Source organism: Clupea harengus, chromosome 12 (assembly GCF_900700415.2).
Source record: "Clupea harengus chromosome 12, Ch_v2.0.2, whole genome shotgun sequence".
Taxonomy (NCBI): domain Eukaryota; kingdom Metazoa; phylum Chordata; class Actinopteri; order Clupeiformes; family Clupeidae; genus Clupea; species Clupea harengus.
Window position 1 is genome coordinate 20,825,450 of NC_045163.1, and position 12,969 is coordinate 20,838,418.

Consider the following 12,969-nt stretch of genomic DNA (forward strand, 5'->3'; position numbering starts at 1 on the left):
AATTGCAGCAATGTGTTGACATTTTCATTTTCAGCATGCCTAAAAGCATATGTCTTTTGACAACAAAACTATTGACTGAGTCCATAAGAGAGATAGACGAGGGAGAGTGTGTGTGTGTGTGTGTGTGTGTGTGTGTGTGTGTGGGTGTGTGTGTGTGTGTGTGTGTGTGTGTGTGTGTGTGTGTGTGTGTGTGTGTGTGTGTGTGTGTGTGTGTGTGTGTGTGTGTGTGATTCATGTAAGAACATGAGGAGGCACAGCAAAGAATCAGAGCCTCGAAAAACAAGATAACGGCTAATCTAAACACCCAACCAAAAAAAAAATAATAATTATCCTACCTAAACCCAGCTGACATCCCAGATATCCCATCAGATTCCAAGGATAACACATCTTGTCTTGGTCATTACAGTTATTTGCAGGCGAAACGTCGCCACTTCAACACTTCACTAGTAGTCCCACTCATGAAAATACATCAATCAAAATGTATTTTACCCTTTCTACTACCTGAAGCCAACTTACCCTTGGTCCTTGCTTTCCTGAAGGGCCTGTCTTACCCGGTGGTCCCGGAGATCCCTATAAAATGCACACACACACACACAAAGACACACACACACACACACACATACACACACAAAGACATTACACTGGGGGATAGAGCACATAAACATGGCAAAGGTCACTTAGCCTAGAATGAACTCAATTGTTTCAATGTGACATTTCTGACTAATCTGGTTTAGTCTCTAGAATAAATAGGCAGTGTGAAGTCTGTTGATGTGACCGGTATTTGATCCGAGTTGCACTCTGTAAGTGAATTGTTGAATTCTGACTTTAACCTGAAAGTCATTATTCTTGAGGCTCAAGCCTGGGGGTGTTTTCACCATTGAAATTGTTATCATCAAGGCTCATAAATGTACTTATGACATAGTAAGAGAGAGCAGCCTAAAAAGCTTACAATTTGGGAGAGCAAAGCACACTCTTTTTATGCTCTCTACCCCCTCTTTCCCTCAGTCACCCACCCTCCCTTCACATACCCCCGCCCCCCCCCAACAGGGCCACGTGGCAGAAGAAAAAAGGGCTCCATTGAAAAGAGGGCTCTGTGTGTATGTGTGTGTGTGCGCGCGCATGTGTGTGAATGAGTAGTGTGTGTGTGAGTGTGAGTGTGTGTGTGTGTGTGAGTGTGTGTGTGTGAATGAGCAGTGTGTGTGTGTGAATGAGTAGTGTGTGTGTGAGTGTGAGTGTGTGTGTGTGAGTGTGTGTGTGAGTGTGTATGCGTATGTTTATGTAGTGTTGCCATATTTTACAGCAGTGAGATCTAAGAACACACATGCACGTACAATTTATGGTGCATTTCAGAGCACACACATGTGCCTTTGTATGTTTCTAAAAGCTGCTCGTGTGTGACAGAAATTACACACACACGTCCACACAGAGGGCAAGGTGAGGTCGAGTAAATGGGTGCGTGTGACTGTATGTGTCTACAGCCTATTTGTGTATTTTAAAAGTGTTGTGTGTATGTACGTTCAATGCACCGTGGCAGATGAGTGTGTGTGTGTGTGTCTTTCCACATGTATGTGTGTAAGGCTGAGTGTCTATTAGCATTTTTTGTGCAGGGTTGTATTGTGCGAGGACTACGTAATGGCATGGTTTGGGCATTACGCCTTTGATAATGACAGACAGCTATTGTCTGGACAACACACACACAGATACAGACATAAACACACACCCTGGCTAGGTTCCTAAAAATGCAATTAACCTGCCTAATTACAGACATGCACACACACTTCACACACACCCAGTGCACACTTCCCCAGACAGACACTCCCCCGCATGCAGCCCAACCCTACAGCATGCTTGCAAAGACTCAACAAACCTACAGCTTCAGAGATATTCTCTTATAGTCTCATACGGTGACAAAGTGTAATGGATCTTTAGCATTTGGACAGACACAAAAGCATAGTGTTACAACTACGCACAAAACAATGATTTCTCTTTCAGAAACATACAGAACAAGCAGATATCTACCCTTCACAAGTCCGTAGGTGTTTAAGACTCCTTTTGTGTAGGGAGTGTGCCTCCTTCAAAATAAAAAGTAAAACTTCCCGGAGAGCAACACACACAAGAAGAACCAATCCACTCGTGTTGCCAAGCCAAGCACAAGAAGGCCTAGGGTCAAAGGATTCAACTTCAACTGCAGGGCCCTGTAAATCAAAAAAAAATCCTGTGCCATTGTGTAACCCAAGAATAATGCACGTATCGGCATCGTGGAGTCAAAGGCTGACGTGCACAGAATCTAAGGTGAGGCCAGGGAGCAGAGCTGAAGCCAGACGGCTGTCTCTAGCGGCCGACATTCGTCTGGGTAACCTTGCGCTGTCTTTTCAGTTTTTCGACCTGTTTCGGTGTGGTCTTGTTTTTTGGCAAGACTCTACAGAGAGAAGCTGAAAGGGAGAGGGAGGCAGGGGACACGGAGAGAGCTGCAGTGGGGGTTGCACTGAAGTCAGCTGGGCTCACAGGATTCATTCGAAACGCAGGAACACTCTACACCATGGTAGCACAGAATAAGAACAAAGATTTTCCTTCAGAACTCAGATGCTGCTGACCACACACACGCAGCCGCACATTCTTGTTCCACTTACGGGCACGCTTACACACATGTGGCTCGGGCACATATAAACAACTCACTGTGGCGGCGGAGCCGTAATTATGCAAAGTCACAGACAATGTGAAAACCTTTACTGAAATTTTGACATCAGCCACATATCTGCATGCAAACTCTCTCTCTCTCTCTCTCTCTCTCACACACACACACACACAAACACACCCACGTGCACACACACACACACACACACACACACACACACACACACACATCAATTTCTCTAGCTATACCATATGCTGAGCATCAGCAAAACAGACTTCCTCTTCATTCGGAATACAAACCACTAGTTAGTGCAGGACTCAAAAACCACAGCAGTTCACGTCCATGGAATGAATTACCGTAAAAAGATGAGAGCACACAACGTGGGTCCACACGTGGGAATGCCAAAACTATTCAACGGCGCAAGCAGTCGGAAAAGGTAAGCAGTCGGAAAATGACTGATCTGCAGAGGATGACATTTAACAGCTGCGGCTAGGTTTGGCCCATCTTCTGGACGCAGAATGTTTGGCTGTGAACGCTCAAATTCCACTCGCAAAGGAACACGTTCTGTGACATTATTACATCATGCTTTCTCCTCAATGAATTGGAGCCTCGGTCTCAGATGCTGTCTCGTGACCTTTCAAGAGGATGTGGTCCAAATGAGTTCCATCCTGATGATAAAAGTCCTTTTAAAAGGAGTTCTTTTTTTTTTGTTGCAGTAACCACTTAAGATGCATGTTTTATGTAATGCAATCTCTGATGATATAAGCAATTTATTGGTGATCGCCATGCAATGCTCTGGTTATCTACAAAAGGGCATTGTGGTAGGAATCTGTAAAAAGGGCTCCCTTTAATGAGGACTATGTACATCAGAGGGTTGACTATTCTATGATCGAGGCCATTATAAGATATGGAGCTTCACAACACATTCATGTATGAAAGGAGTGAAAAACACAAGAGCCATGTGTAAAAAATGATGCTTGTAATGTTTTGAGGAAAAACCATCTTCAACTTTGGGGCCATAATTCAGCCGAGATCAGTCAACCTTTTCATGGTATCTCCTTCAAAATCCCCCTTTTTGTCTGCCGGTAATTACAGCTTGTCTTCTCTGCATGAAGGTGCAGACAGCTGGCACGACTCCAAGAAATCACGAACAGGATCTCTAAGGGTGGTGGTATGCTGAGTTTTAAACGCACGAAAGCTCAAACAACTGAATGAGTTAGACACTTGCCAAGGTGTGGTAAAAAAAAAAACAGGCTGCTGGCTTGAATTCCCGGCTCGGTGTAGATGAAGTTCGAGAGAGAGAGAGACCCATGGAGTTACCCTCAAAGGGTCTCATGTGTTTACTCTACTGGCACCTGCTGTGAGCCCACAGTGATGCTGAGGTACACTTTGAAAGCTGGATTAACTCTGTCATGTTGGATCAGTTGTGACCAGAGCACCACATGGGCGCTCTAATTTATTTGATATTTGATAAGAATTGACTAACGGAATTGATACACAAAGGCATAATCTTGTTAGGATATGGACTAAGCTGAATGCTTGAGTCTGCTGTTATTTTTATTCATTAAGTCTTAAGATGTGCGTCTGTCTGACACATTGTCACATTGACATAGACACACAAACACACACACACACACACACACACACACACACACACAGGTAAAACACACACACACAGGTAAAATACACACACACAGAGGTAAAACACACACTCGGATGTCTCACCGGAAATCCAGGCTCTCCCTTCAACCCTGGGGGTCCAGGCAGCAGGAGGACCTCTGAGAGATCAGGGTCATAGGTGAACTGGTCCATGGCCAAGGTGGGGGTGGATTCCAAGGTGACTCTGGGTGTAGATGGGGTCACAGCCATGCGGAGGTACTTCTTGGCAGGGGTACGCGGGGTTGGCACTGCGTCTTCCGGCCGCTTGGAGGGTTTGGAGGGGAGTATGGAGGCAGTGGGCCTCCTCACTGGAACTTTCTTAGGGGTCGGCTTAAAGGCAGACACGGCTTGGGCAGTAGGCTTTTTAGGAGTGAGCTTTGTGGCTATAGGCCTCTTAAAGGTGGGCTTTGGAGGGGTTGGCCTTTTGGAGGTGGTCTTGGTGGCTGCTGGTTTAGTGGGAATTGGTTTCTTGGAGGGCTTGGGGGGTATTGATTTCGGGGCGGTCGGCTTAGCAGAGTTGGGCTTGGTTCTCGTTGTGGGTTTGGAAGAGGTCTTCTTGTCAGTTGGTCTGGGTGTCCGGGGTGTTTGAGTCCGTGTAGGGGCTACAGTCTGTGTCCTTTGCGTGGGTCCACGGGGTGATGGTGACACCAAATGGGTGGCGGCGGTTCCTGTGATGCGTGGGGGTTTCCATGGTAACGCCTCATCCGAGAGTGGAGGCAGAGGAAGCAGGGGGTGGGTGTGGTTAGAAATGCCGGGGTCCTCCTTGCACTCGGGGCGCATGGTGCTGCAGAACCGAACATCGGCCGTCCGCTCCCAGTTCACCAGCTCTAGCTGACACAGCGCCCCTTCCAGGGCCACGCCAGTGAGCCGGGGGCCGCCTCGGCCGAGCTGGAAGCTCCCGCGGGGGTCAAGGGGCGCGGGCTCGGTTGGAAACAGCGCGGTCTGAGTCTTCTGTCCGCAGCCCCCCTGCAGCGTCACTCGTCGGCCGTTAACAGATAGCGCCAGGGAATGCAAGCGCCCGTCGTGAAGGTCCAGCGGGAAGCTGACCACGTTGGGGGCCACGCTGGGCTGAGGCGGCGGCTGCGAGCGCACCTGAGTGTTAGTCTGTGAGGGTGCGCCAGCTTGGACAGTCAGCTGACCGGGTGACAACTCAACGCCCAGCTGCAGCCGGGAACCAGACAGGATGGAGAAGAGGAAGGCAGAGTTTCGGCGGTGCAGGCGCAGGCTCACGAGCACTGCCAAGTCCATGTGTGTCGTGGCCGGTGTGTGTTTGCTGGCGGAGGGGAGGAGGGAGAGGAATGGTGCTGCCAGGCGAGCCCGTGATGTAAGGATGACCCCCGTTGGTACGGAGATAACCCCTGGAGGAACGGAACGTGACCCCTGACCTCCACGCAATCCCAGTCTCTGTAGCACATCCACATCTACAAACACAGACACAGGAGTTGAACACAGGCACATTGCAATCCCACACCTTTGTCAGTACTGCATTTTTATTGTCAGTACTGTATCCCTCATCAAACTGCGCAAACAACATACAGACAAATGAAACCGTAATGCTTCCATACACGCGCTAGTCTACACATTCCAATACTGATATTAGAGATGTTATTTTCCCAGAGATGTCATTTTCCTTGGTCAACAAACTCCATCCTCCTGGAAGTTCTGGCTCTATTGTTCACATTATACCCTCTTTATATTTATGTTATTACACAGCTATTCACAGCTATAGAGTATGACCAGTACGTATCTAGTCTACACATTCCAATACTGATATTAGAGATGTTATTTTCCCAGAGATGTCATTTTCCTTGGTCAACAAACTCCATCCTCCTGGAAGTTCTGGCTCTATTGTTCACATTATACCCTCTTTATATTTATGTTATTACACAGCTATTCACAGCTATAGAGTATGACCAGTACGTATCTAGTACAAGGTACCTGTAACATGATAAAGTCTTGATAGAGTTCTTATCGACACTTGCTAGACAGCTGACATGACTTAAAGGCGCATTATGGAGTTTTGGTCTAAAATTAGCAACCTACTTAGCCTAGCAGGCAAAAACCAACAGCCCAATTGGCAGTGATACAATCTTGCTAACATACTAACTGGAGTCTTTTGGCGATGTCGTCCTGCGAAGGCTTTTCTTAGATATTGGCAGGGTAGTCAACAGTGGCACTGGAGTGCAAAACACAAAAAAGTGCAGATACAGCATGCAAAAACAAAAGCCAGGGGTCCTGAGGTGCAGATGCAACAAACAAACACAAAAACCTTGCAGCCCTGAAGTGCAAAACAGAACAACAAAAAGAAAACACAAAAACCGAAACTTGCAGCTCTGAAGTACAAACACAAACACAAAAAGAAAACGCAAGAAAACAAAAACCTGTGGTCCTGAGGTGCATATGCAACATACAAACAAAAGAGCGTGAAGCCCAGGGGAGTATTCCGGAAAGCAGGTTTCACAAACTCGGAGCCTTAACCCAGAGTTGATGAACCCTGAGATGGGAAACTCAAGAGTTTTCCGTTCCAGGACAGCTGATCTGAGTTAGTTCAATCAACTCTGAGAATGTTCACTATGGGTTGAGTGCGTGCCCGACTACAATACACACCCTTCACCAATGGAACTCCGACGCTACGAGTCACCATGGCAACTGGCGAGAAAACAAAGTTGTTCTACATCACCCCACTGGTGTTAGAAGTTTCGATACATGCTATGGCTAGTATGAGTACACAAAACACAGCTGCAGATATCCGTGAAGCTCGTCCCCCATGTCATCAGAAAATAAATGAAAGTATTGCGGTTCATTTGTGCCATAAAAATCATTGTTTGCGCTGCTAAGGGTTTTAAGTAATTAAACATATTTTCTGTCTAGTGACTTAAAAATGATTTGCGTGAGTCAATGAGTTTGAATGTAGTAAAATATAAGGCTTCAGGTGAAAAAGTGGTGGAATATCAATTATTTAAAAAAAAAATGGTAACGCACATCTACTCATGGTCTAGAAATCCTCTCCCGACATATAAGGCTATGCATATTAATGTGGCTGTAACATTGATGGGTAAATGAGGAAAGGACACCAGACAGGAGCAGGTTAGGTTCACCGAGTCAGTTACCATAGTAACTAACCCAAAGTTTGAGTTACTTCTCTCTCTTTCTGGACAACCCAGAATGTCCCTCATCTCATGGTTAACCAACTCAGTTTCAAGAAAACCCGCTTTCTGGAGAAAAAAAACATCTAGAGCTGCGAGTACTTTGTGTGTGTGTGTATTATTTTTGTATTGGGCTGCATGTTATTGTGTTTTTTAATTTTGTATCTGAACCTCAGGACCACAGGTTTGTTTTTGCATTTTCTTGTTGTTTTTGTGTTTTGCAAGTTCTTTGTGTGTTTTATTTTTACTCTTCTGTTTTGCACTTCAGGGCTGCATGTTTTTAGTTGAATTTTCATCTCAGGACCACAGGTTTTTGTTTTTGTGTGCTGTATCTGCACTTAAGGGCTGAAGGTTTTTATTTCATATTTTCATTTAGTTTTTGTGTTTCGCACTCCAGTGGCACCATAGTATTCCGACCAGTAGTGCATAGCCTGGACGGCTAGTGGGAACGACAGGTGTGTTTATCTGTCTTTCATATGACCGTATACTATTAGCATTAATTTGAAAATGATACCAAACGTAGTTGCTCATAAAAACAAACCCCAGAAAGAAGAAAACTGCTGCAGTGTTGTTTTAAATGGCCTACTGAAGTAGCTGACATTAATACACATAAACTTCTGACACTGTTTGTGGTCTTAATATTACTAATGACTAGTTATTTGCTACATTAGAGTTAAAATATGGCATTTCTTTATGTTTACAGACAAAACAGGTGTATTAGGGTGGATGTTGGTGGGCCTACAATATCCAGGCCTTTAAATTATTTAAAATAAGTATTGTAATTATTGAAACAATGATGCGTTATCCACCGAGCAAACCAACATTAGCAAGCTATAAGACAAGCCAAACATTAGCCTACTAGCCGTACAACCCATAACTGTATCCCTTTATACAACCATGTTTATGTTGGCTTCTTAGTTTCAAAACAAAATATCATTAAAATCAACTGCAAATGCGACTATGTAGACCTACAACAACAGTGCAATTACTCTGACTTCGCTAAGGAATGCGCCAAAATAGAGGAACTACCTCAACACCTCATCGTCATCTTCTTTCTGTGTAATGATGCGCGGTTAACTTCGAGCCTCGCGCTAAATATACAGATGAGCTGAGGTTTCCCCGTGGCACGCGCGTTCTGATGCGCGCCAGAAGCAAGCCTGTCTTATCTACTGTGTTTCTTCACCAAATGTTCTACATAATAGTAGGTGCCTCTAAACAGAAGCCGAGGTAAATATTCACAGTATGGATACACTTATTTTAACCTTGGTGAACATAGGTGAAAGAAGTCCAAAAATAGCATGGTGGTTCCATTGTTGGCTTACATCAGTAAAGCTTGCTCATTTGGGCAGGTAGAAGTTCGAGTTGTGTATGAGGGTGTTACATAATTCCGTGCATAAACCCACTTCAGGGCAGGGTAATGCACAATTTGTTTTTGAACAACCTTAATATCTAAATTGGCCAGAGATTTCTTTGCTATTTGTAGAAGACGTCCAAGCTGATTTTCAGGTGATTTATTAACTGTTTTTGAGCAATGATGTTTCTTCATTGATAATATTTTGCTGCTGGCTTATGATGAGAGATTTGCTGGTATGTGCTTGTTTTTCACTATTTTAGACCAGCATGGCCTGTGGTGTCTAGTGGGCACAAAGCACATGCCGTTCTCTAAAACAGCCATTGCCCAGCAAAACCATCCACCACTACAAACTTAATGCTGATCTGTGCTGCGTTTTTGGTGGTTGGTTGTTTACTTTTTGTCAGATATCTGTTTGCTCCTTTATCTCAACCTGTTCTCAGATCAGCAGAGAACTAGCAGGGGGCGCAAAAACGAATTGGATGCATTTGTAGTGTGTAACCATATGCTTCACAACCTCACTGTCCCCACATAACAGTCCAGCCCCTGAAGCCCTGTGCCACCAACACAAGCACACCTCAGCCAAAAAGCTGAAAACATCACAAAAGATCACATGCAAGCAATCACAATGTAGCCCTTCACAACAGTACACGTTAGCCTATATTTGATCGGGATCTTGAACTATTGTGTTTCCAACATGGATCTGTTTGTCTATGTTTATTGCACAAATAAGTGAAAGTGAAGTGAAAATATCTATTATTTTTGTTTGTTACACACCACAAGTCTGTTGCGTCATGTAATTAGTTATTCTGTGCCTGTCCCTGTCCATTCAAACTCATGTGATGAAACCCTTTAAAAGAGAAGCATTGTTGTGAAACCGCTACTGTCAAATTTGGAATGCACTCCGACTGGAAGTCACCTAATCTGGCCACAGACATATTCTGCATTACATAGCAGATTTAAAACAAAAGAAGGAAAGCCGTGTAGAGTGACTAACACCTCTACCTCATTTATCAGGGAGAAGGGAAAGGGAGTGAGACATGGTCCTGCTGAGCCAAGAACCTCCTGTTGGTGCCAAAAGGAATACCTCTACAGTAAGCCTACCCTCTTCCAAAGTCCTCTCACTGCAGTCTCCTTGAGCCATTAAGTCAGTGCCGTAACATCACAACATAAAAGAATTTACGCTAACAGCAGAGAGAACCAAAAATATGGTAGAAATAATAATAATAATCAGCATAAAAACCATTCTAGCGAAAGTGACAGGAAACTATGATAAACGCTCTGAGCTGGGCTGTATTCACAGAGCAGAGATAATTCTTCAGATCTGGGGACGAAACGGTTAGACAGAAAGACAGAGGGAGAGAGAGGAAAGAGAGAGAGAGAGAGAGAGAGAGAGAAAACAGATGCACAACAGAAGGCAAAAATAAACATTCCATATGCAAACCCAGAGGTAATGGACACTGAACAATGGGCCGTTGCAGTGGCTTATTTCTCCTGAAGACACATGTGAACCATGCATACTGACAGGAAAGCCCTCCAAGCTACCATACCTGTCTTATTTATAAATGGCTTCTGTTTTTAATTCATTAGAAGTACATTGCATTGAAAACTGACACATAACTTTTTACTCAAAGCTTAACCACAATTCCATTTCTAATGTGACGGACAGGTGATATTGGCCCCACAATTCCAAATACAGACTGAAACACAGACCTAAACACACCCTGTACTGATGTGTTTGGCATTCACCTTACCTTCAGAGAGTACTTGAGCAAGTCCCAGGTGACAACTACAGTAGAGAAGAGTACAGAGGAGTAATGCTCTCCTGTAGAAAAAGGAAGAGAGAGGAGGGTTCAGTTAATGATCTAAGAATTACAGCCTAACATTAGTTTCATTGGACTGTTCTTATAATCAAAGTAAATTAACAGCAATAACAATGCAAACCAAAAGATAGGGTATTTTCCATAGATAGGGTCTTTTTCCATTGCAGTGAGAGTCACAAAGAGAGAGAGAGGGAGAGAGCTAGAAGGAGAGAGAGAGAGATGCACACAAACACACACACACACACACACACACACACACACACACACACACACACACACACACACACACACACCCTTAGTAAAGACCCTGTGTTTGACCACAGATCAACCCTGCCAATCAGAGGCCAGAGAGCACACTGAGCATACACTGACTAACACACACAGATGAGTGTGTCTGGGTGTTAAGTGTGTGTAAGTCTGAAGAGGACTGACTCACTGTCTGTGAGCTGGTGTATGAATGAGTGTGTGTCTGCATATCTGCACACATCTTGGTGTTTAGCTCTTTTTAAGTGTGTAGATGTGTGTGTGTTCCTGAAATATTGTCTATGTCCAGTGTGTTTATCTATATGGTTAAGCAGTACCTTTAATGGTGCATAAGTCCAAACACACATCTGCCTGACTGACCTGAACACCTGGGTATGCTTAAACCAAGGGGTGGAAGAATTCTTATCCAAGCTTAATACTCACAATATCATCATCCTCGTGAACAACAACAAAACAAAACACTCTCTCTTCCTCTGTCACACACACACACACAATGAATGTGTCATTGTGTGTGTAACTGTGTCTATGGGAGAGAAAAGAGAGATTTTTGCTCTTCTTTTCTGTCTCATTCATTTACTGCATGGAATTCCCAAAGCCACCACCCACCAACACACACACACACTAGGGTCAGTGGAAAATTCCTTCAGTGGGGCAGACACTGACAGACATTGATGAGAGAGAGAACATGACCCCACTCTGAAAACACACCGCACCTCCTCCCCTCCCTCCACCCACCTCGCAGGTCATACCACCCCCGCCCTCTCAGTAATTTCCGCACAGTGAATTGCTCCATCCACATCCACGCACTTCTGAAGATAAATTAAAGTGTGTGTGTGTGTGTGTGTGTGTTTGTGTGTGTGTGTGTATGTGTGTGTGTGTGTGTGTGTGTGTGTGTGTGTGTGTGTGTGTATGTGTGTGTGTGTATGTGTGTGTGTGTTTGAGTGTGTAAAATACTCTAATAAGTTGAAGGTCAGTTAACACTTTTAAGAATCCCACAAGCAGTATGCGTGAGATGTTTGAGCAGCAGATGGAAAGCGTCTGGACAGACCAAAGCTCGTGATCAGATTTCGCATTAAACTCATTTGAAAGCCAAACCTGTCCGCTTGTCACTGACACCTCATTTTGTTTGGAAGTAAACGCTAGCCGCTCAATTGACCATGAAGCATGGTTTAATTGAGTGCGCTAGCACAATCTCAAACAGCACACAGATATCAGAAAGGTCTCAAAATAGACAGACCACGCTGACCCAATAACGTCCAGTGAAAAGTGTGAAATACTGAGCGTGTCTTGTCTTTGAAGCACAAGTTGGACTGGTGCCTCAACGGCTCTCTGCGGACAGAGGCAAGGGAATGAATCAGGTTCAACACCAAACGCTCTCTGAGCCAAAGGTTTCTACTCGCACCAAAGAGCGAGTTCCTCCCCGGTACGAATGGACTGAGGACGTTTTTTGTGCGAGAGCAGTCAGTCAGCGAATCTCGTCTATCACCTCTCTTTGATCTACTCCTCCGCTCTCTCGCGCTCCTCATTCATTCATCCATCCATTCATTCAGTCAGGTGAAAGAGCGTCCGGTGAGTGGGTAGCGCACTGGAGATGCGCACCTTCAGGACAAGCAGCAATAATGATGTGTCTAGAATGAAAATGTTACAATCGCAGTGGGACATATTTGTATTAGTTACCAGAGATCGCGGTTGTATATATGATTTCAGGGTAAGATGTGCTTTGATGCCAAACATTTAAATTGACTCTCAATGAAAAGCCAAGACAGTGAGTAAAACAGATTGCGAACAGACCCATAATTAACAACAATTGTGTTACCTAACCCACATAATGCGCAAATGTTCCTTAAATTGGAGAGATACACAGTCCAAGCTTCTTCGTAGGCACGCATTTTGAAGATCCGGATTATATTTGTTGATACCAGTAGCTATTCAGTTTGGGTCATAGTTAAACCAACTGAAAGAGGATACTGACTCCTGGCCAGCGATTATAGTTGGAGTTCAGCCGCCTTTAAAGCGATTTTTTTTACAAGTCGCTTTAACACCAAGTGTGAGTTACAATGTCCTTTTCACAAGCTTCTACTGTCATAGCTG

At 44.5% G+C, this 12,969-nt stretch overlaps 1 protein-coding gene across 1 annotated transcript in view; it reads right to left on the reverse strand.

Annotated features, from left to right (window-relative positions):
• LOC105902469 (collagen alpha-1(XXVII) chain A) overlaps positions 1-12,969 on the reverse strand; it is a 52,442-nt gene that overhangs the window by 38,012 nt on the left and 1,461 nt on the right. Inside the window, exons 2-4 of the mRNA XM_031577819.2 lie at positions 10,546-10,616; positions 4,361-5,715; positions 517-570 (exon numbers count right to left, since the gene is read on the reverse strand). Of these exons, the coding sequence (XP_031433679.1) occupies positions 517-570; positions 4,361-5,715; positions 10,546-10,616 (1,480 nt within the window). The remainder of the gene's footprint in view (positions 1-516; positions 571-4,360; positions 5,716-10,545; positions 10,617-12,969) is intronic.